Source organism: Tiliqua scincoides, chromosome 5, assembly GCF_035046505.1.
Source record: "Tiliqua scincoides isolate rTilSci1 chromosome 5, rTilSci1.hap2, whole genome shotgun sequence".
Lineage (NCBI taxonomy): Eukaryota > Metazoa > Chordata > Lepidosauria > Squamata > Scincidae > Tiliqua > Tiliqua scincoides.
Genome location: NC_089825.1, coordinates 55,021,805 through 55,046,077, shown reverse-complemented (window position 1 = coordinate 55,046,077; position 24,273 = coordinate 55,021,805). Strand labels below are relative to the sequence as shown.

Sequence of the window (24,273 nt, the reverse complement as noted above, 5' to 3'; positions counted from 1 at the left end):
GGCCATTTACAACAGCGGAACACTGTTCCATTGTAAAAGGGGAGTCTAGACCTAGTTAGGATTGAACTGAAATGTCATTTGCTACTCCTGGCAACTGACTCTGACAACTCTTCATAAAAGCAGTCTACCTATATAAGCAGTATGTCAACAAAGCAAACTCACACAGTTTGCTCAATTTCTCTGTTCACAGGCAGTCTGCTACTCCGACGCTACACTGCTCATACAAACGGAGCATTCACACAAGTTGCCTTCATAAGAAAGCCTGACGTATCACATGATAGTGCTGATAAAAGTTTATTGGATTTCACAGTCCACACTAGGAGAAACAAATATACATGTACCCACTGCATTATATAAAAGGTGATCATTTCTTTTACTCTAATTGGAACATAGAAAGCTGCCTTAACCAGTCAGAATAATGGTCCATCTGAATTACATATTGATATGATTATCCATGATTTCAAACAAAAATCTTTCTTTGCCCTACATGAAGATTGAACCTCAGTCCTTTTGCATGCAGAACACGCGCTCTGCCATTGAGTTACAGTCCATGTCTATCAAATCAAGCCCTTTAGAAGAGTCTAAGGGTGCAATCCTAAGTGCACCCTGGTCTGGCACAAGTCCCTGGCACCGCCCAAGAGGGTCACAAATGTGCCATAAAGCATGTTTGAGCCTCCTCATGTGTCAGCTGGGCTGGCGCATGGACAAAAGCAGCTGCATCAAGCCAACGTGCCAATGCGGAGAGGTAAGGCTGTGTTGGTCGAGCTAGGCCAATGCAGGGGAGGAGGCAGGAGGGAGGCATTCCAGGATGGGGTGAGGGCACGCAGAGGGTGTTCCAGGGAGTGGGTGAGTGGGAGGGGAGCAGGAGGCAGGGCTGGGACCTTGCAGTTATGCCGGATCCCAACTCCATTCCAAGAGCAGCATGAAGCAGCTCCAAGCCGCTCCGTCATCCTCAGACTTGCGTCACCTCCTGAGGTGATCCATTGGGGCTGTGGTGGCTTAACTGGGATAAGGGGAAGATTTTCCCCTTGCCTCTGTTGAGCCAATTCTGGCCCCAATCTTGCACTGGATACCGCGCAGGCCTCCTGGCCTGCCTGTTCCAGTGCAAGATAGAATTGGGCTGAATGAGGCATACAGATTAAATACTAATGCCCTCTTTTCATTGCTTCCAAAGCACCTTACAATTAAAATCCATTCAAAAAGTACAATATAATTAAATAAGGGATAAGTTGGTGTGAGGCCAGGGCTGGCCCAAGACCTCCAGGCACCTAAGGCAGTGTACTGAAAGCTGCAATTCTAACAAGGTGATGCATCAAACTGCTGCTCAAGGTGACCATATCTATTGGCCTCATGGATGGGTCAGCCCGTCAAGAGGCTCTTCTGGCCCTTGGCAATTAGTAGTACAGAACAGGCTTCAGCCTCTTTCCTCTAGAGCAGTGATGGCTAACCATTTAGAGACCAAGTGCCCAAACTGCAACCCAAAACCCACTTTTTTATCACAAAGTGCCAACACGGCAATTTAACCTGAATACTGAGGATTTGGTTTAGAAAAAACAACTCATACATTAACATCTTTTACCCACTATTACTTGGAACCCTTAATGAACTTTTCCTCTAGAAATTTGTCCAATCCCTTCTTAAAGGCATCTAGGCAAGTTGTCATCACTGCTTCCTGTGGCAAAGAGTTCCACAGATGCTGGGTAAAGAACTATTGTCAAGGAGGGAACTATTGTCCCAGAACCAGGGGACATCCACTAAAATTGAGTGTTGGGCGGGTTAGGACAGACAAAAGAAAATATTTCTTTACTCAGCGTGTGGTCGGTCTGTGGAACTCCTTGCCGCAGGATGTGGTGCTGGCGTCTAGCCTAGACACCTTTAAAAGGGGATTGGACAAGTTTCTGGAGGAAAAATCCATTATGGGGTACAAGCCATGATATGTATGCGAAACCTCCTGATTTTAGAAATGGGTTATGTCAGAATGCCAGATGCAAAGGAGGGCACCAGGATGAGGTCTCTTGTTATCTGGTGTGCTCCCTGGGGCATTTGGTGGGCCACTGTGAGATACAGGAAGCTGGACTAGATGGGCCTATGGCCTGATCCAGTGGGGCTGTTCTTATGTGCTTATGAGGGGGTGGCTGCAAGACCATGCCACTGCTCATTTTCTCAAACAAGAAAATATACTTTTTTAAAAAGCCCCACCCATAGAAGTGGGCTCTAAGGCTGCAATCCCAGCCACTCTTTCCTAGGAGTAAGCCTCATTGACTCTAATAGGGCTTACTTCTGAGTAGACATGCACAGGAGCAGGCTCCAATCCCAGGCACTCTTTCCTGGGAGTAAGCCTCATCCACTGTAATGGGGCTTACTTCTGAGTAGACATGCACAGGAGCGGGCTCCAATCCCAGGCACTCTTTCCTGGGAGTAAGCCTCATCCACTGTAATGGGGCTTACTTCTGAGTAGACATGCACAGGAGCAGGCTCTAAGGCTGCAATCTCAGCCACTCTTTCCTAGGAATAAGCCTCATTGACTCTAATGGGGCTTACTTCTGAGTAGATATGCACAGGAGTGGGCTCCAAGGCTGCAATCCCAGCCACTCTTTCCTAGAAGTAAGCCTCATCAACTCTACTGGGGCTTACTTTTGAGTAGACACGCACAGGAGCAGACTCCAATCCAAGCTTGCAGAACGCACAAAATTGAAAACGGAAACAAATGTGGGGCAGGTGGGGGTGAAGGGAGAGGAGGGCAGTGAGCGCAGGGTGCGGAGGGAAGCAGCCCGCCCTCCCAACACACAGGGCTCGGAAAAAGCCTCCGTTTCCTTTAAAGGGACACACAGCTTCAGCGCCCCTCCCCAGGCTGCCTGGCTCAGGGCTGCGTGCCGACAGAGACAGCACTGCGTGCCCTGTCTGGCACGCTTGCCATAGGTTCGCCACCACTGCTCTAGAGGAAAAAGGGCAGAAGGGACTCAGGGCAGGCTGATGGTCAAGATTCTAGCCCACAGAAACAGCCATCCCAATGATCTACAGAGTCCAATCTCTTCATATCTAAATGGAAAAATGCTTAAAGGCCAGCAAGCAAGGTAGCCTGGGCTGCTTATTAAGTTTTTCAAAATGTTCCTCTATCAATAATTATTTGGCATGATAGCCAAGAATGGAGTGGCTACATGTAAAGGCACTGTAACTCATACTACCAGACACTGGGCAAAAGCAATGAGATAGAGGCTTTCTATGGTACATTCTCCTTGAAAGCCTGTGTGCTTGCCAAGAAGCATCTGGCTGGCCCCACTGCTGTAGATACGAGTGCAGAATAAGACTGGCCAAAATGCATTCTGGCAATTCCACCAGCTCTTTAGGGAGAGCTCCAATGGCTTGTGGGATTCCATCTCAGACTGTTCCAGGGGACCAGTGGCTTTTGTGGGACATGCAACAATGGAAATCTCTTCTGTTCTCAAGCTGAGATCTCCAGCCACACTGGTAAAACTGATATTAAACAAGTGTTTTCCTTCTGCTGAGCAGAAGGATTCTCATATGGCAGAATCCATAACAAGTCCATAGTTGGAATTGGAGAAGAGACGATGCCAGGCACCCTAGAAGCAGATTGCTTGCTACTTTTCACTTATTTTTAAGTGTCTTATTTTTAAGTAACATGCGGTTTACAATCAACATACAACATACAACAAACCTTTATTAGGCATATACGGTTTACAATCTTTGATTCAACTTTCCAGAAACAGAGTCAAGATGAAGGAAGAAGAAAAGGAGTGGTTTTATTCATTTATTGAATTTATAAAGTTCCCTAGGACAAAGACCAGGAACCCATTTATTAACCCACCAATCTGGGAGTGGGTGGGGCCAGAGGCAACTGAATGGCTGTGTTTTTCTGAGCTCCTGAAAGCTCTTGGGAAAGCATGCTATTTCCTCCCAAAAAACCGTGGGTCTGAGGAGATCCAAGGATCTGTGATCAGGAGAGATTCGATCCTACAGATGGTGTACGGTTTCAGAGAAGAAGGGTCCAGCCAGGGGTTGTTTTTCTCCAAGGGAACCCAGCCATCAATGTCGGTGTTAGTGAGGATTCATCTTGAAACTAAGCTGAAGGCCCCAGGCAGGGAAAGACTAAAGTTGGAAGAACTAAGTGAGTGTTATTCTGCTGTGTGTGTCTGGCATTGATTGATTAATTGACTGCCTGATTAAGCTTTTGCCTGATTAAGCTTTAAGCTTGGGAAGAAGAAGGAGGGGCAAATTTTCCCCCTCTGGGAAGAGGAAAGAGGGCAGAGGCTTTCTCCTTCACTTGTTTGCTTATGTGAGAAGAAGCTTTGAAGGAGATTTGCCGAGCTTATTATGGAAATATGAGAGCATAACTCTAACTTTGCAAATCTAAAACTCAGTTGGACTACAAATTAATCGTTTTGGAATATAAACTCTGCTTTGGAACACTCAGTTTCGTTTTCCTGTGGAGATCTCTCAGTTTCATTTTCCTGTGGAGATCTTGGAGTGCCTGTGGAGAGGGCTGGAGATCTGCATTTCTTTGTTTTGCAAAGTGGTTTATTGTTTTGAATTCCTCTCACTATCTCCTGGAATGTGGTTGACATAGCAACAAACGTAAGCAATAGTACCAAAACAATAGAATATCGGGGACATCTAGTGGATTTAAAAAGACATTGCAAGGATAAGAACAAGACTTGACAAGTGAAGGAGGATGATAGGCTGAGGACATCTAGTGGCATTAAAAAATATTGCAAGGCAAAGGTTTATTTGACTTGAAGTTTCCTTGTGTTGGTTTTTATGGGTGAACAGATGATTTCTTGATGATGTGATGTGATATATGGGTAACTGATAGTGATATATGTGATAACAGATATTTGAGTTTTACAGGAAAGAAGATATAAGAAGGAAGAAAAAGAATGACAGGAAAAGGAGTGAAAGTTAGGGGCTCTCCCGCCCTGGAGTCAAGCTTGGGAAAACTAACACAAGAAGAAACAAAAGGGAAAGATTGGAAGCAGACAATACAAGACAATATAGAAAAATTAGTGGCGATGGGACAACAGCACACAAATCAATTCTGCAGGTTCAAGCTAGTCTGGATGTTTTAACTACACAACTAAATGATCTCAGTGTGCAACTGAAAGCTGTTAAAGGCCAAGCAGATAAGAATACACAAAAAATTAGAAAATTAGAAGAAAAGACAACAAAAGATCAACCTAGAATACTGGAGATAGAACAGAACCAATATGATGGAGAGGCAACTTTAATGGAAATTCAGATGGAGAGTGCAGCTGGAGTGGCGAGAATACAAAATGCACTAGAACAGAAAGGGGAAGATACACAACTTCTGATTGGTGATTTAATATCAGAGTGGATCGACACGCCAACAGAGGAGATACTCATGGATCTGGATTCAGCGAGAAGAGTGAGCACTTTTTATCTAAGAAAACATGAACTACCAAGAGCAATCCATGTGAAATTCATCAGAACTTTTTACAGAGATAAAATATTGAAGATCTCACAACAAAAGGAATGGATGGTGGAGGGTAGCAAAGTGAAAATTCTGAGACATGTCCCATGGAGAGTGAGAAAAAAGAGAAAAGAATATGAAGAGCTAGTATAATTCTTAAGAGGAAAGCAAATACCATATAGATGGCTTCTCCCGAAAGGTATGTTTTTTTCCATTCCAGTCACAGAGATATAATATAAATTCAACAATGAAAGCAGAAAAGTTTTTGAGTATAGTGATAAAAGATTAGACGAGAAATGAGGAAGAGGAACTGAGAATAAAAGAACTAGAAAGTGTAGAAATGGAGCTGGAAGAAAACAAATTAGATGATTCAGAGATAACTGAGGAATCAGAAAAGGAAGAAACTAGAGGGGCAAGGAGGCATTCACCAATAGCAACAAGAAGACAAAAAGAGAAGGTGAATAGTAAAAAGAAACATGATGGTTAAGGGAGGATGGAGTATTTACCCTGTCAACATAAATGGCTTAAATTCACCTCAAAAACGAAAGTCTTCCTTCAATTGTAAAAGTTAAAATGGATAGGTCATAATATTACATTAGAACAATGGGAATAGATTTAGAAATATAATATAAAATTTACTAGAGCAACAAATTTTAAAGAAAATGTATATAAAATGTTTTATAGATGGTACATGACACCAGTAAAACTGGTAAAAATGAATCAGAACATATCAAAAAATTGTTGGAAGTGTAAATGTGTAGAAGGGACGTTTTATCATATGTGGTGGACATGTAAAAAAATGCAAGTACATTGGAAAATGGTAAGGAATCCAATACAAGAGATCGGATTTACGATATCGCTGAAACCAGAGTTATTTTTGCTTAATATTACCTTAGATATTATAGATAAAGAAAATGATGTGTATTTAGTTATTATGATATTAACTGCTGCAAGGATTTTATATGTTAGATACTGGAAAGATATTAAAATTCCAATGAAAGATGAGTTAACAGAGAAAATAATGAATGTGGGAGAAATGGATAGGCTTACAGAGATTTTTGGATCAATAGCGCAAACCGACACAGATAGAGCAATTTTATGCCTGGTTGAAAATGAAGTTGTAGATATATAAGATAGGGCATTTAGATGAATATATTGTATACATGATATATTATACAGGATATGATATGATAGATAAATTATGTTAAGAGGCTAAACTAGAAGAGGAACAAGATTAGAAGATATGTATTGATTGATTAGATATATTGATATATGATTGCTTGCACCCTCCAACAGTGTGTTTTTTGGTGTTGTCTATTGAGTTTGTGTTTGTCATGTGTTTGTTTATATTTGTTGTTTGTTTTTATTTAGGAAAGTAATAAAAAATATTAACCCACCCATCTCACCCATTACCCATTTCATCTGTTACATAGAGATGACAGTTGTGTATCATGCACACACTGCAAAAAATAAAAAAAATGGCCCTTGAGAAACACTCATTGCAGAACCACACTAAAGTTAGCAGGAACTGCTCACTCAAAAACACCCATCTCAGCTATAAAAAGGCTGCTTAAGATGTGATCCCTCACCATGTTCCCATAAAGTGAATGGAATTTGTACTGTAATTTGCAAAATATGCTTCGGAACAAAACAAAGAGATATAAATAGCCACTAAAGTGAGGGTTGTATCTGCAGTCAGAATAAATAGGAAGCAAAGATCTAGATTTGAGTTTCCTAACAACAATTAAGAGGGAGAAATACAGTTTGCAAAACCATTTAAATCAACACTTCTGAGAAACATATTTTGTCTTTGAATTTCATGTCTCTGAAGGAGAAGCAGAAAGCAATCTATATTCGAAATATTCATCCCTTTTGTCTTCTGGTTTGCAATAAAAAACAACATTACGCATAAGTAAGTAACTGATCAAGGACTAGACCTATGACTAAAAACACAGGCCATCTGTGTTTCTTTATTGATTTAGTGATTCTTTATTGGAAGTGTGAACCTGAGGCAACCAACTGAAGGATTTAACCATGGCTATCCTAAACTTTGGACACTTTGAAATGCAAAGAACAACTCTTACCTATTAGTCCCGGAACATGTTTGCCTTTAAAACTAAAGCAGACTGTGACATTTAGGCAGTTCACCTGCTGCAAGCCATCATGACACTGTGGAACTGTGATATCAATGGATGCTGGCAGAAAAACAGAGGTGTCCATAGTAATAACAGGTCTGGATCTGAAATAACACAAAAAGTGGAATAGTAGTAGCAATACACTATAAGAACTACTGCAGTGCAGTGGCTAAGAGATTGAGGACCAAACTATAATACGTATTAAAATACATGAATTGTTTGCAAACACAGGGAGGCTCTGATCTGAATGAGGGCTGAGGGACCAAAAACATAGGCCATCTGAAGATTCTTTATTGAAAGTGTGACCCTGAGGCAACCAACCAAAGGATTTAACCATGGCTATCCTAAACTTTGGACCAATTGCAGCCAGAGGTTTTTGGTACTCTCCCCCAGTGCCTCAATCTGAATATGTAAATTGAAATGCATTAGGCATGAGATAATGTCCATTGAAGGAAAAAGAAAAAAAAATCAAGCCTGGAAAATGAATTGGGCGTTTGCATTCTGCAGCTTCCGCCCGCCCCCCCAGTACAGATCTTTAAGGTTTAGACATGCAATTACAGAGAAACTTAAAAGCAAAATAATTCCCAACGCATCTTAGATCACTGATCCCTAACTGAATGTACTCAAGGGTTTAGCTTTCCAGACACCATTAAACTCCTCTGATCCCCACCAAGGCAGGTGGAGCTGGCCAATCATAGATCTATTCTGAGACAGCATGACCACAACACAAGTGAGCATCCCTGGCCTTGCTCTTAAATAATCTAGGCTCAATGAGATCACAATTCCATCGGACTGAATGGTTAATGTCCACCTGGGCACTCCAATCTGCCCCTCATCATGGTCAGCTGGATATGCCTTACCAGCCGGCACATGCCAGTCTCAGCAGGTGGGCCGGCTAGAGGTTATTGGACCCAGATAATAAAGTCAAGCAATCCCCAAAACTATCTATCAACTTGTTTATGCTATCATTCTACAATGGTAAAACAGATGAGGAATCTTTTTTCCTCAAGGAAACTCCATCATCACTGATGGATATACAAGCTTTATTTGTGTCAATTTCTCTATGATGTGTCAGTGATTTCATTCATACAAGAGATCCCTTCTATTAAGACCATCTGTAGAACACCCAAGGGTATCTCAGTTGAGGCATACCACACTCTTATATGGTTTAAAAGAAGAGTGTGTGGATAACCATGGGACTCTTCTGCCGAAGATCTCCATCAGGAACACTCTCTCCCTTTGGAGATAGCTGCCTAACTGACCAAGGCTGCAATCCTGACCACACTTTCCTGAGAATAAGCCCCATTGAACAAAATAGGACTTACTTCTAAGTTGACCTGGTTAGGATTGTGCCCTGAGTGAACCATAATTTCCAACTTTGAGCAAACAGAAAGAACAGGCCAAGCTGATGTTCTGACTTAGCAAGAGTGAAGGACTGGAAGATGGAAAGCTCAGGAAGCCAGCTGCTTCCTATGATAGGGCTTAAATCCCTTTTGTTCTGCTTCCCCCCTTTCTCCTTCACTTCAGCTGCTTCAAGAAGACACAACAAAAGCCTACATTTTTGTCAAGAAGGGAGGAGACATCTAGGGATTTGGGGAGATATTCTGCCTCCTCAAAAAGTTGCTCTGCCTGTCTAGTTCCAGAGGCAGGAACTCTCGATCTCTCTCTCTCAGCACAATGTCCTCCTACTCAAAAAAAGGGAGAAACAAATTCAGCGAAAAGAATTTTTAAAAATTGATTTTCCATTGAGTTGCAAGATGCAATAAGTACATTAGGCACCCACTGTTGTCACTGGGGACAAGGAAGGCTAATTCAGTGCCCTGAACTTCGAGATACAGTATTCCTTTGAGCCTGTAGAATTAAATCATGACTCTCTGCCTCCTCCCCTCTGGCATACTGTGAATGAAAGCTTTACATTTTAGCAACCTATGCCTGGCTTGTTACTATGGCTGCTTCGAGTTGAAGAAGAGTTCACTCCGAGTCATGTCAAGTCATATGGCCTTTAGGGCAATGCATTAGTCTTTCTCTGCCACATGACAGAGCAACCATCAAGAACTTGGAAATTGGTTATGAAATTAGACAGCCCACATGCATTAAGAACTGATGACAATACACAGCTTCTGTTTTCCTGAAAGTTTCCTCATCAGTCCAGGGATCAAAATGGTAGAAACAGACAGTCAACCAAAACGGCTAATAAAGGAAAAACAAGATAAATTTTGCAACAGCTTCATCACATACTCAATTTATACCCTAACTACTGTACATCCATCAACCTACTTTCACTTTTCTGGAGACCATGTGACAAGGGACTAAAATGTTGCCCTACCATAGATCTCACTCGTGTGCATTGGGGAGGGGGGGGAAGAGACCATAGATCCCAGAGTTTACACAGCATTCCCTTCTAAGGACCACTACATGCCACAGTTGGATAGCTGTAGGAATGTGTGGGAATGTCAGTGTTAAGAACATAATAACTTACACTGGATCAAAATCAAATGCCACTGAAAACCTCACAAGCAGTAAAGGTTGGTGACAACCTTCTCCTGTTGCTTATATAGTGCATCAGGTACTCACAGCAGCCATTTAACTATGAAAATAAATCTTCATTGATAGACCTATTCTCCATGCATTTGTGTCATCATCACTAAAAGCCATCAAAGCTAATGATGCTCATCACCACATCAAACAGCACTGAATTCCATACATTAATTATGCATTGTACTTTCTTTTCTCTGTCCTGAACCTATCTGTCAACATCATTAGATGACACCAAAGGGCTATTCGTATGCTAGACTCTGGCTACATACATCTGTGTACCACAGAACATTCATCATTAGTTACAGACACAGTATTCATTCATACATTCCACCCTACGGGTGCAATCTGTATCTAGTGTACATGGATTGTTGCATTATAAAAATGAACACAGGTACAGTCATTCACATAGAAATGTGTGCTTGAGAAGAGACATCTACACCCAGGTACAGAATTCTGTACCAAAGTACAGCCCAACATATGAGTAGCCCTCAAGTTTCACCCCACTACGAGACAGGGACAAAATGGCCCTTTCTATCAGGTCTCTCTGCAGTGTTCATTTTAAACCATGTGGTGCTACAGTACTGGGGAAGTAGGCAGTGATGCTAGCCAAGATCCTGTTGTATCATTAAGACAAAGTACATGATCTGGCACCCCTCCATACCTCCCCAATTCAAATGTCCTACTCACAGAGTTTCAAAAGCTCCTCACAAGGCACAGTGCTATGAACCAGGGGTGTCAAACTCATGTCATAAAAAGGGCCGAAAAGCATTCATGATACCTGCCAAGGGTCAGAGGTGATGTCATTACATAGGAAGTGATGTCATTAAACAGGTCAAAACCAGAAATAAACATTCTGTTCTCATGTAGGAACTCATTAGCTGCTAATGACAGGAGAGAAAATACACAAATCTTGATCATATTTCAAGATATGGGAGAGCCCAATTATCATGTGGACCACCCTTTCAGCAGTGTCACCTCAGCATTGCTCAGCAGCTGAGAGCCCAAGGGCCAGATAAAAAGCTTCTGAGGGCCGCATCTGGCCCCCAGGCCTTATGTTTGACACCCCTGCTGTAAACCTTTGGTGCTACAAGGCAGAACTAGGCATTATAGACATTATAAGAGAAACAGATAACAGCACATCATCACATAGTATTTTCCTGGCGTTGCCGTCAACAGTTACTGCCATGAGGTGCAGGCCAGGAAACAGTGAGAAGGATGACATGTCACATGTTGCATTAAAGCATAAACCACTTTGGGTAGGATTTTATGTTCGGAAAAAAGCCATTTTAAAAAAATGGGAAAAGAGACCAGCTCCTTGTCTCCTGTAATATCAAATTCTATCCTGACCAAGACTTGAGTTGTGAGCTGCATGAATGGTGAAAATGATACATGATGATTTCACTGAGTGTTGCAATCTGCCTGTCTGCCAATTCGGTTTCTCAGCATGCCGGTCGGAGAGAACTGGCCCTATGTCAATAGGCAGATAGGGACTAGGATAACTGCTATTTGTGTTTTTCTTAGATGATTTCATGAACTTTATACTTCTTTTCCAAAATCAATCCACTACTACCACCACCGTGGTTTACCGGGGAAGGAAGCACCACACATCATTCTCATTTCAATGAGCATGCACATGGGTAGTGTCGGTCCCCATCAATCTCCAAATTCAAGGGGCTTCCACAAAACTTTTTAATGCCATGTGGCATGTTTGTTTTGGCAAGGAATATGTACAGAAACAAAGAGGAGGAAAGAAGGTTATGCTACATTATGTTAAGCTTAAACCATACAGCAAACAGGCAGTGCTGCAATTAATCAACCTGGCTACATGGTTAGCTTGTAATCCACAGATCCAAAGAAACAAACACCCTGATTCAGATGGTGGATTCAGGTTCCTATAAGAACAGTCTTGTAAAGATCCCCAGATTTGCTTTTTGCAAAAATGCAGTATAATACACAGAAACAAATACAACTTAGATAGCAACATTTTTGTGAGATTTGATACTTTCTAATTAAGGTGGTCAGCTAGATTTCCTGTGGAAAACACATAGGGATACTAGTATCCTGAGGTTTTTGTCTCCAGCACCTAATTAAGGTTCACTACCTCTCAATATGGAGGTGCCAATTTTAACAATTACAGTGGACCCACCTTATCCACAGGTGTAGCCGCAGATTTCACTGTTGGTGGATACAATGGTGCCCCTTTTAAAATCCAGTAAGAATGTAGCCTTCCCTATCATTGCACTACAAAACTGCACCATTTGCAGAGCTGCAGGGCAGTCTTCTGCACCCCTATAAGCCACTTCCGGGTTGCTCAATGGATTTTGGGGTGAGTCAGGGCCAAGAGAGAGGGTTACACAACCCAGAAGTCGCTTACAGGAGTGCAGAAGACTGCAGTCCTGCATATGGCACAATTTTGTGGCACGAAGGTAGGGTAGGCTATTTTCTAACTGATTTTCAGTTTTTGTAAACTTTTTGAAAGAGACTCTAGTGTCTGCAGATATTGGAACCTGCACGGGAGGGGAGAGATCCAAACCCCCATGGATATCACTACTGTATGGCTAGGCAAGGAGAAGAGAGCTGGCCAATCATGCCCTGAAAAATTGCCTCTGACTTTGAGACATAGTAGACCTCAGTTTCTAAGTGTTACAGAAAAACCCCACTGGAGTTCTGCCACACACTCGAGGCAAACAGATGCTTTCAGCATTAGTTTTCATGGACTACACTCTTAGCTGTTTTCGTGGCAGCAGACTAGCACTGCTACCCCTTTGAAAACTGTCACAAAAAAGTGTCACATGAAATCTATTTGCTACTGAAAGGTGTACAAAAACCTGGAGATCATTTTAGACAAGTGATGGTGAATTGGATTAGATTCCCTTAAATATATGTTTTTCGTAAGGTATCTATCTAAGGCAGGGGTGCTCACACTCTTTTGGCCCGAGAGCTACTTTGAAACCCAGCAAGGCCCGGAGATCTACCAGAGTTTTTTTTACAATGTTCGCACCATCATAACATATAACATTTATGTGTACAATGTATGTTGGTGTACCTTGAGCCCCACTGAGTATAACAAGACTTACTCCTGAGTAGACATGCCTAGGATTAGGCTGTGAGGCTGCAATCCTAGCCACACTTACCTGGGAGTAAGCCCTATTGAGTACAATGGGCCTTACTCCCGGCGTTTCCTCCAAGAGGCACCTGAAGGGGGGGGTCGGCACTCCACGATCTACTCATTTTGCCTCGCGATCTACCGGTAGATTGCGATCTACCTATTGAGCACCCCTGATCTAAGGTATTTCACAATGTGAAATAGCCACAGGGGGGAAAAAAACCCAGTGTATTCACATTCTTTCACCATCACCACCAAAACTGCTCTGTTCACTTTATTGCCGTGTTACTCCAGCTGTTTCCTCTAATCAGGTCATCTACACACCAATGCTCTTGCAAGCCTTCTCAATAAACCACACCAAAAAGAAAAAAAAATTAAAATCAATTGCTGCCTTCCCTAATTTTGCTGTCACAAAGTATCAATTTAACTAACCAAAATCATATGAGGCTCAAAGGTCACAAATTCATCTCCATGACATTATGAAGAGGAAAAGCACAGGCTGTACATTTTTTGCTAATCTGTTGTGCTCCTCCATTACTGTGCCACTATTTATAAACAATTGTTGACTGTAATGTAACTAAATTAAAAATGCCTACAGTCTTAAGCATTGTTCATTCAATGCTATGATCTTTATGAGCTCAAATGAGAAATAGCATTGGTAGTTCTGTTTCTCCAGTGGCTGGAGGCATGAAAAGGGAAAGCTCTTCTTTATCTAGAACCCTGGCTCGCAAGCAGATTATTCTCTCTCTGTGTGTGTCTGTGTCTATACTACTAGTTCATTAACACTGGTTCAGAAGTCCTCTCTTACAGGTGCCATGTCAGTTGCAGTTTAACAATAATGGTAATTGCTGGCAGGAGATAAGGTAGTACTACAGTCACACAACACTAGCGTAAAGTGAGCCATTTTGATTATGGAAACATTAAACACACTTCTACCGCTATTAATTCTTGGCTATTGTACAAAACATTTCCAAGAGGAATTAACAACCCTGGTGAAACACCACCACTAGTTATAGCCAATATAAAAAAAAAAAAAAAAAGATTGCACTCAGGCCCATATATACAATCTAACCTTTCCAAACCAACTGTAGAAGGAACAAAAAGAAACTACAAGAGCCAAAGAGGTTCTTTTAATAAAGGGGAAAATATAAATTGATCTCACCTTAGGAGAATCACGTTGTTTGACATAAATGCCCCAATTGTCACATCTGAAAAGAAAGTTTTATAACATTAGGCAATTACACTTCTGTGAGCTGCATAATATCTTATAGCTTGTAAGCTAATAAAATATTTACTGCTAAAATCTGAATATCTTTTTCTCTTGCATGGCAATGCTCTCAGTCAATACAGTTCTCTATTAGCATATTGCATATACTAATATGCTTTAAAATATTGCAACAGGCATTTCAGCTTGGCCCACACTCATAAAAATAATAGAAATAATTAAGATAGTTATCTAATCACTAAATTTATTTTCACCAAAGAAAATGTAGTTGCCAGCACCCAATAACCAAAATGCATCAAATGTTTCTACATTTCTGACAGCTAGTCCTTCAAGTTGCCCTTTGAGGCCAGTTTCATAATTTGTAAGAGTACGGGCGCAATCCTGACTTGCAGTTGCAGTGGCAGAACGACAGAAGCGCTGGCACAACTGCAGGTACGCCAGCGGAGCGGCAGCATAACTATCTGGCGTACTGCGGGCGCCGGCGCAAACACCCTCCCAGGTGCTGCGCCAGCGCAGCTTGGGAAAAGCGCTGTGCCGACGCAGGGAGCCCGGCGCAAGGGCCATTTCGGGGGCGTGCCAGGGGTGTGCTGTGGAGTGGAGCGGTAGAGCCATATCCAAACCCCCGTTCCCCAGGCAGACACGCCCCCCAGATGCCAATGTACACTCCGCCAACAACAGAGGTGGCACAGATTCGAGGAGACCCTTAGGGGTCCATGCGAGGGCCTACAGCGGGGAAAACACTCAGCAGCCACGGACCAGCTCAGCCACCACCCTGGCCAGACAAGGTTATGATATGGCCCAACTCTGGCAACCAATTCCAATGCACCTGCCTCCCCATAAAAGCCCCACCCCAGGGCCTACACTCCCTCAGGGAACAGGGTCCATGGCCTGGGGCTATGTCATGCTGTCCTCTCAGGGGGGGACTTAGGTGTGGGGAGCACTCCTTGCACACACTAACACAAACACAAAAAAACACAAACAACATGTCTGCCCAGCCCAACACCGGTCACAAGGGGTGCCATGGATGGGAGCTGCAAGGCTTGGCCATACATGGGCCCCCTAAGGCAAAGGCAGACTAGCTCCACCCTCCAATCGAGTGCCCTGGCTGGGGGGGGGGCTGGGGCCGCCTCTGCAGCGGGGGAACGCTGGTCACATGCCCGGGCAAGGGTTGTCGTGCCGCCCCATCATGTTGGGTTGCAACGCTCCACAGGCGTGCCGGTGACAACGGGAGACGACGGAGCGACCATGGCATGCCCTTCACCCCTTGGCGCGCGATGATGTTGTCTGGCTGGGCGCCTGACACACCACAGGGCCTGGCTCCCGGAGGCTGCTGGAGCACTTGTCCACACTGTCTCCAGGAGCCTGCTGCCTGGGTGACAGCGCCCTCCTCCGCCTGGGAGACAGCGCCTGCTTCAGCTGTGATGATGGGGATGTCCAGCAGCCATGGCCAATCCACCTCCATGAGGGCAGGGGCCTCCACATGCCCCTAGGGGGAGGATGCATCTGCAGTTCAGGAATGGACAAGGAGGAGTCAGAGGGCATGCCCGCATGCCCTGGCACCACCCTCTGCACCCATGCAGTGCTCAGCACCACAGCCCCCAACAGGGCAGCATGGCAGGAGATTGGGCATGCCATGGGCCTGTATGGTGCCAACTGCACAGTAGGCCAGTTTCGGGGCACGTGGAAGGCCCTGAAGTGTGAGCTTTACTCAGAGCTGGCCTACCGGGCCAACATGGCCAGTTCAGCACACCTCAGCATCAGTGCCATCGGGCCATGCAGCCTCCCCCCAGCTGGGCACCAGTTGAATGGGCACAACCGCCACCGAGCTGCCACGCACCCCTTCGTCACCATCATCAGGTATCACCACGGGCTCTGGGGCAGCACTGCATGGGTGCAGAGGGTGGTGCCAGGGCATGCGGGCATGCCCTCTGACTCCTTCTTGTCCATTCCTGAACTGCAGATGCATCCTCCCCCTAGGGTCATGTGGAGGCCCCTGCCCTCATGGAGGTGGACTGGCCATGGCAGCTGGACATCCCCATCATCACAGCTGAAGCAGGCGCTGTCTCCCAGGCGGAGGAGGGCGCTGTCACCCAGGCAGCAGAGAGCAGCATTGCCCAGGCAGAGGAGGGCATTGTTGCCCTAGATCCTGCTGACAGGACCGCAGAGGGCACAGCTGCAAATCCTGCCCCCCCCCTCAGGGAGCATGCCATCCATCCCCGGGCCCAGGGGCCCTGGCCAGCCCAGCCCAGTCTGTGCCCAGGACAGTGATGGGCATGTGGGACCACGTGGAGCAGGCACACATGGAGACCGAACACATGTGACAGTCAACCATGGACGCCAGTCGTGAAGGGCACATCACCCTGCTTGGTTCCCTGGAGAGGCTGGGGCAGAACAACGAGGTGCCGGTCCGGGGGGTGAACACCATGTCCGGGCACATGGCGGACCTGCTGGGAGCTGTGCTGGAGAACAATCGCCTCCTCCTCATGATCGACGAGGGGATGGCCACAAGAGCTGCTGAGGCAGCTGCTGCCCCACCACACCGTCCCCATGGGCAGCAGCCTGCACATGCCTGTGTACGGCAGCCTGCACATGCCCGCACCAGCACCCTAGTGCTGCGTCCGCCAGCCCCGTGATGCGAGTGTAAGAGGCGCCCTGTCAGCAGCCTGCCCCAACACAGGTTCTGACATGGAGACAGCAGTGGCAGCAGCCCTGGGGAACTAATGCCATCACCATCTCCTCCAGAGGCCCAGGGTGCCCTGCTGGGGTGTGTAGTAGGAGCGGGAGGTGGGCCTGCTGACTGTCCATGCCACACTCCTGCCCTCCTCCTGGCCATGACATGACTAGTTGCAAGGGACATTCGGGCTCGGTCGCCTGGCAAGTGCTGCACAGGCGCACCCCAGAGACTGTGCCGGTGCGCCCCAGATGCTGCACCGGTGCCGCCCCATTCCCTGTGTGCCTTTTCCCTCCATCTCCTTTGGTGTTTATGCCAGCCAACTGCCCCAGCACCTTTGGATGCAGAACAACTGTAGCCTCTGGATATGGCAAACACTATGCCAGTACACCTAGGCCACTGCCTTTGGGGTAAGTTAGGATTGCGCCCTACATGTATTGGCTGTCCTTTAAGTTATCATCAGTTGCATTTCCATTTTAACATATTCCTCCTAATGAACAAGAACATATGAAGAGCCCTGCTGGATCAGGCCAAAAGCCCATCTAGTCCAGCTTCCTGTATCTCACAGAGGCCCACCAAATGTCCCAGGGAGCACACAAGACAACAGACACAATCTGCATCCCGGTGCTCTCCCCTGCATCTGGCAATTGGAGGCAGCCTGCCTCTAAAACCAAGAGCTTGCACATACCTACTATGACTTGTAATCCATAAATGAATTTCTTAATTAAGGTAAATAGTTATTGCTCACATCTGAAAAGATCTGCTCTAAACGTAAACTACTTACAGCACAAGTCTAGGTATGTTTACTCAAAAGTTAGTTCCAGTGAATCCAATGGGCTTATTCTTGGGTAAATATTTATTACAGCATAAGATAACTATCAGTGAGTGAGAAAGAGAAAGAGGAAGAACCTTGACCATTTGTACAGATTTCTATTCATTCTATCTATTGGCTTTCACTATTCTTACCAGTGTTACAAACCTACCTGGGTAACCATTTCCATCCATATCTACTTCTCCAGAAATGGACTGGCCAAACATCTGCAATCTTGGGTTTACACGTTTTCCGGGAATCCTCTGTAACAGACAACACAGAACTGAAATCAATAGAACCAAGCAAAAAATAATGATTAAAATACTTAGAAACTTGCCTTCAAATTGGATTATACTAGTCTCCCAGTAATTGTGATGAACCTAGATGACATAGGCTGTGATCTGCAGCTCTGCCAATGAGCCTCGCAAGAACTGTGAGGTGAAATGACATGTCTGTCCTGTGACGTCACTGCAGGTAGCCCTCCTGAGGCCACCACCAACTTCACATGTTCAGTCGGTGGTACCCTGCAACAGGGCTTTCTCTGTTGTGGTGCCTGGTCTCTGAGACTCTCTCCCCTTCACTGCAGGCCTTCCCAAATGGCTTTAAGTTGTTGTTATTCAGTCTTGCTTTTAAGTAATGGCCTTGCTGTGTTCATTGTTTGGTTTATTTGCCTTGGTTTTTAGTTGTTTCATTGTGTATTTCACAGATATATAAGCACCCTGAATACCTGTGAAAGCAAAAAAGTGTTCTAAAACTTTGGATTGGTAAATTATATTCGGTGTAACTTTTTAAGTTCCTGCTTTTGGAATGCTATCTTTAGCAGTAGGATCTTTTAAAATACTAGAGCAGAAAATATTTGTTAGGGGATAAGTCACTAACTCTCCAACTTCTGTTAAAACTATTGATCCAAGCCTATATCAACTGTCCTGATTCCCCACTAGTCCACTCAACAGATTCAGAGATCCACTGATTCAGGGACCTTGCAGGAGAATACTTTGCCTTCATTTTGGAGAAACACTGAACTGGCAGCAGCAGGCTAAGATTCCAGACAGACATGCTTGCAATGGATTGAAACCAGAAATATAAAAAGGATGGCCATGCTGGCCAACAGTCAAGATAGGAAATTAATTGAAAAAGACTAAGTTGCAAATCTAAAGGAAGGAAAAGAGCTCTTAAACCTCCGAGTAATGAAGAAACTCAGAGGGAAATTTTCCCACTTTTGAACTGATAACACTAACGCAACTGAAAGCAGCTGAACTCCTCAAATTACATTTACACAAGAGAATGTGGCTAGGCTTTTGTGGGGGGTCCCTGTTAGGGTGGCAAACCAGGGCTCGATGTATCCCACAGACATCTGCTGGCTATTAGGGTATAAAAGCTACAGTATAATGCTACACAGCTTGGAGAGTTGCATACAAAACCAAAGCCCCTTAAACCTAGCTTGATAGTATTTGTTTAGCATACATAAGTATCTGCAAACCAATTAAGGTGCTTCAGTTGCACCCACATCTTGCACATAACTTATGGTGCATCTTGCACATAACAACTTATGGTGCAGAGGTAAAAATTGGCAATTCAAATGAGTGAAAAGAAAGCTTTTCCTCTCACACAGGTTGTGTTCTTTTTAAAATGCATAGCATCTGGATGGTTCACCAATAAAACACATAGCCTTTCACCCCAAGGTGACTGGTTCAAACAGAGGCCAGGTAGGCAGACATTACAAATTCAAGACTGAAAATGTTTGATGGATTCATGAGTCAAACAGCTGACCTTCAGTCCTCTTCCATGTGAACAAGACACAGCATTAAAGTTGGCAGCCTCAACAAGAAAGGAAGAGCAACAGACAGGCAGAAAGAATGACCATGGAAGAGTAATGGGAAGTAGCTGGCAGGAATACATCATGAAGAAGATCACAAAACCTGAAGACTAATCTAGTAAGAGACAGTAGTCAACTTTACCATTTACTAATGCTAAGCTGCTTCAAATATGTAAAAAGAAACAGCACCCTTCTATCCAAATAGGGACAACCTCACCCAGAGGGCCAAATAATGCATTTGAACCTGTTCATCCACTTCCCCATCCTTCCCCCATAATGACTTGTTCATATGCCACAAATTATCACTTCTAAAAAAGCAACATAAAAAAGGATTTAGTTTACATTTCTTTAGAAAATGCTAATGCATGCTAAAGCAGACAGCAAGCAGCAGAACTAATCATCTACAGCCTGCAGTAAGAATCTTAATTGCAACCACTAAAACTCTGACTTAGCATCCCTACATGGGCTCCCGCCCAGCAACAAAACAAAATATTTAGATCCGAACTTTAAACAGCTGAAGGATGAAAAAAAGTCTGATCTCCTTTCCCCCCCACAGTCGAGACCAGAAAAAAAAACAACACACAAAATCACCAATCTAGTCCACATAAGCCAGTTCCTTTATACAGGAGGAGCCTGACCCAAGGAAGGATGTAGTCTAGTTAAGGCTCAGGATCCATTCAAATATATAGCTCAATGACTTTCTTAATTCTAAATTGATGATTTAACACTGCTGAAATTAGTGAGAAGATGCTGCTGCGTGGGGTTTATTGATTACACTGTATCAACTACATTTTCAGTATGATTTTTATTTTTTTAAAGAAATTCTCTACAACTACATGTTTTGGCCAATATCCAACCTGTGTAACTCTATGGCTCCCATATCTATGGAATTGGAAAGTGTGGTTCTACAGATGGTCAAAAGACCTCCAACAATTAATTCTCAGCACCACCACAAAACTGCATGGCAAGAGATCTTTGTGAGGAACCCATTACATCTAAACTGATTACAATCAAGCCTGTTTAAAAATCATGCTGTATACAGTTATTGCATCTTCTTCTGTTGAAGGCAGTTCAAGACTCACCATTCCCCGAATGCAGTACTTTACTATACTAAATTTTACTATAACTGTCAAGTTTGTTCTGATGGACATGACTATCATTTTCCTTCACCCCCCCCCCCAAGTAACAAGTTTGCCATTCTTGCTCTTTTAATTGAAACTCTCTACAAACAAAAGCATGATGAAAACGACATTATCTTCCCTCTGTCTTCCTTTACTGGCCCATAAAAATAATGAACTTCTGAGTTCCATCTCATAGTAGTGGAATGGTTGTACAGCCTATCCCACCACAAACATCAAATAAAGTATGACACGAGAGCACCACAGATATAGTCATAAAGCAAACGTCATCTTTGTGCAATTCTTCCAGCCAGAAAACGGGGGGGGGGGTGTCATCTGAATGTAGCCATCATATGGCTGTCTGTATGATGTTCCAGTATCATTTCTTAACAGCAATGTGTGATGAATATGACTGGAATTGGCAGCCTGTTTGTACCAAGATGTTGACAAAGTGTTTTCATGTTTGGCCTAACTAATTTGCATGGAACCAAAATGTGCAAAAATCAGAATTTCAATTCATAAAAGTAATAAAGGGGGAGAAGGTTCATTTATAAGTAGGGTCATTGGGGGATGTGAGCTTCCCACCAGAAGCATGGTATACCTTGCCAATGGAAAAAAAAAATCATTGATGGTGTGCCTTGACAATTTTAGGGCCAGTGTGCCACAAGATTAAAAAGATTAAAAATGTTGCCATAGTCACTGCCACCCAGTGCTCTGCCCCATTGTTGCTTACATATTCAGGTACATTTATGCAAAACCTGTCAGAGTCATGTATATATAACACTTACCATAGAATACTGAGGTATGATGCCACCATTGTATCCATGGTAGATATAGACTGCTCCTACATAGTCATCCTCTTTAGGGGCCCCAATGGCAACATCTAGATATGTAAGACAAAGTAAGCAAAAACCACTTACAAATCTTTCTACCCCTTTCAATTACTTAATAAAAAAAAAACCTCTTGTTACAACAATTCTTCTTCATCATGAAAATGAAAGCCATTGGATCAGTGGCTGCTTCATTTAGAAAAAAGTTGCCTCATTTAATGAACAGCTGAGAGGAAAAAGAAAAATCCCAAGATTTATATTTATACCACTTCCAATAAGAAACATGTGTTGGGATTCTGCAAGAAGCACCAGCCATGTGCAAGTTCTTACATGCGGGATTATCTCAAGGGAGATGCCATGCACTATATATGAAGCTATAAATGGCATAAAAAGTATAAGCCACCTATCATGAAATAACTCCATGGATCAGTCATTGAAAAAAACCTGTTCAAAATGCCAAGTTTACAAAATCTTTATAGTATACAAGTTGGGTTGGGTGGCTCAATTCTAAAAACTCAGTGCTAAATACGTTAAAGGCAATCACAGATTTTTTTTGGGGGGGGGGAGAATATTTTGCTACTCTAATCCAAAGTTGAGAAAAATGTCTAAAACTGCCTTTCCTTACAACAGTAAATGGTTTTCATTTTTTAAAGGGGAAGTCATATATATCTTCTCAAAAACAGCATTTTCTTTAGCAGTGACTTGGTAGTTAAGTGCTTTATTTCAGTAGGTGAGGACACGTCAGTGTGATCTCAGGAAGTTTATTCACTGTATTGACAGCAGGGGCAATACCAAAGAGAAGTCTTTGACTGCTGAAGTTATGGCTACCCTCTCAAATTTCTGCTGTTTGAGAGGGTAGTTGGGAACTCCCTTAATGGAAAGTTCTCACACTTTCTACAATACATCAAAAACTAATTTATATTACAGCTTTTGTAATATGTAAATTTAAATTAAAGCAATGAACCCTTTGGTTACAAGCAGGTATTTGACAATCCTGTTTAAAACAAAAGAAAACAGTGAACATCCTTCTCTGCATTTAGTTACACTCTGGCCATATCCCCAAGGCACATATGTATCTTGCTAGAGCAAGGAAGAACACAGACCCTCATGCAAAAGAAAATATACTGACCTGGAAATCCATCATCATCGATATCCCCCAGGGAAGCCATACTTTCCCCAAAGTGTGCATTGTAGGCATTGTCGCCATTCAGAACAAGCTGCTCTTCCAGGACTCCCTAGCAAACAGGAAATAGAACAGGCTAAGACAAACAGAGCAAGTGTTGAAAGATACATGGCCTCTTTGCTGGAACACACTCATACACATGTCCCTCAGGAAACACCTGGAGCATGGCTGGGGTAGGACCTCTGCACTCCCACCAAACCTTCAGTCAGTGCAACTAAACCTGTGCATTATAAGAGGAAACACTGTAAATTAAAAAGGCATTCAATTGCTCCTGAAAAGGAAGTAGCTGGCCAGTATGACAGAGTAAAGACCAATTAATGACAAACTATGAAAAGTCAAGAAGCCAGGCTGCGTGCGCAAAGAAGTGGAAAGGGCCCAAACAATTACACAAGAAGCCAGTGACTGAATTTGGTTCTCTACACTGTTTGATGACTGGTGAAAGTAGCACATATTGTCACAATTTTGCCACATTAAACCTAACAATTATAGCTCCAACATATATAATCAGTGAACATTTAGACCAGTTGAAAATGTGCCCCTGATTAATCAGTTGCATCTTTAAATATACTGTATATATTTAACCCAAGTACTTTAAAAAAAAAAAAAAAGCAAAGATGGCAAGCACATACTGCATTTGTTGCAACTATTCGTTTTCTAACATGCGCAGTTCAAATAAGATGCAGACTTATACAGGCATTCACGAGATTCCTTTAATCTAGTGTAGTCATTCTTCCACCTCAAGTGCAAGAGAACATTTCCAGAAGAAAAACCAAGCAGCTCTTTAAGTAAGTTCTGTGTCTATTTCAAAGCTTCTTTTCTCCATTGTTTTGTGAATGAGGAAAAATCAGTTTCCGGAAATTGTAATAAAACCTTGGGGAAGGGAGGCATCTTCAGAAAACTATTGACAAAGAACGATCTTACAAAGTGAAATTGCAACATAAATAACGCTGGGAATGCTCAGCTTTTATTGTATTTTACTTTTATTTAAAGCTGACCACTTGGTACAGTTTCATGAGGATTGCCCTAAAGCTCCACATGTACTGCAGTATGGGCAAAAACCTATTTTCTTATGGCAAGCCCAGGTGATGTGGGTGAGAAAATGGAATCAAACTGCAAGGTTCTGGCATTCGCACCACACTGACAAATCCAGAACACTCACTTTCCAATATGATTAAGTTAAATGAAGTTTCACAAAGGAATTACCAATGAACAAATGTTTAGAAAGAGATATAATCTGCTCTATTTATTAATATCCCATTTTTAGGGCTCACAGAAACTGAGAGGTAATATTTTTCCCAGCATGATGTTTTATTTTTGAGAATTCATATTTTCCTGAATGTCTTCATCTTGTATAATTATATATCTCCCTTGCCGCATAATCGTGGTCCTCAGAG

The 24,273-nt window shown here is 43.2% G+C and overlaps 1 protein-coding gene across 1 annotated transcript in view; it reads right to left on the bottom strand.

The window, feature by feature from the left end:
* ITGA9 (integrin subunit alpha 9) overlaps window positions 1-24,273 on the bottom strand; it is a 276,091-nt gene that overhangs the window by 189,537 nt on the left and 62,281 nt on the right. The window contains exons 10-14 of the mRNA XM_066627787.1: window positions 22,826-22,931; window positions 21,655-21,749; window positions 18,105-18,195; window positions 14,388-14,433; window positions 7,531-7,685 (exon numbers count right to left, since the gene is read on the bottom strand). Coding sequence (XP_066483884.1) covers window positions 7,531-7,685; window positions 14,388-14,433; window positions 18,105-18,195; window positions 21,655-21,749; window positions 22,826-22,931 — 493 coding nt within the window. The remainder of the gene's footprint in view (window positions 1-7,530; window positions 7,686-14,387; window positions 14,434-18,104; window positions 18,196-21,654; window positions 21,750-22,825; window positions 22,932-24,273) is intronic.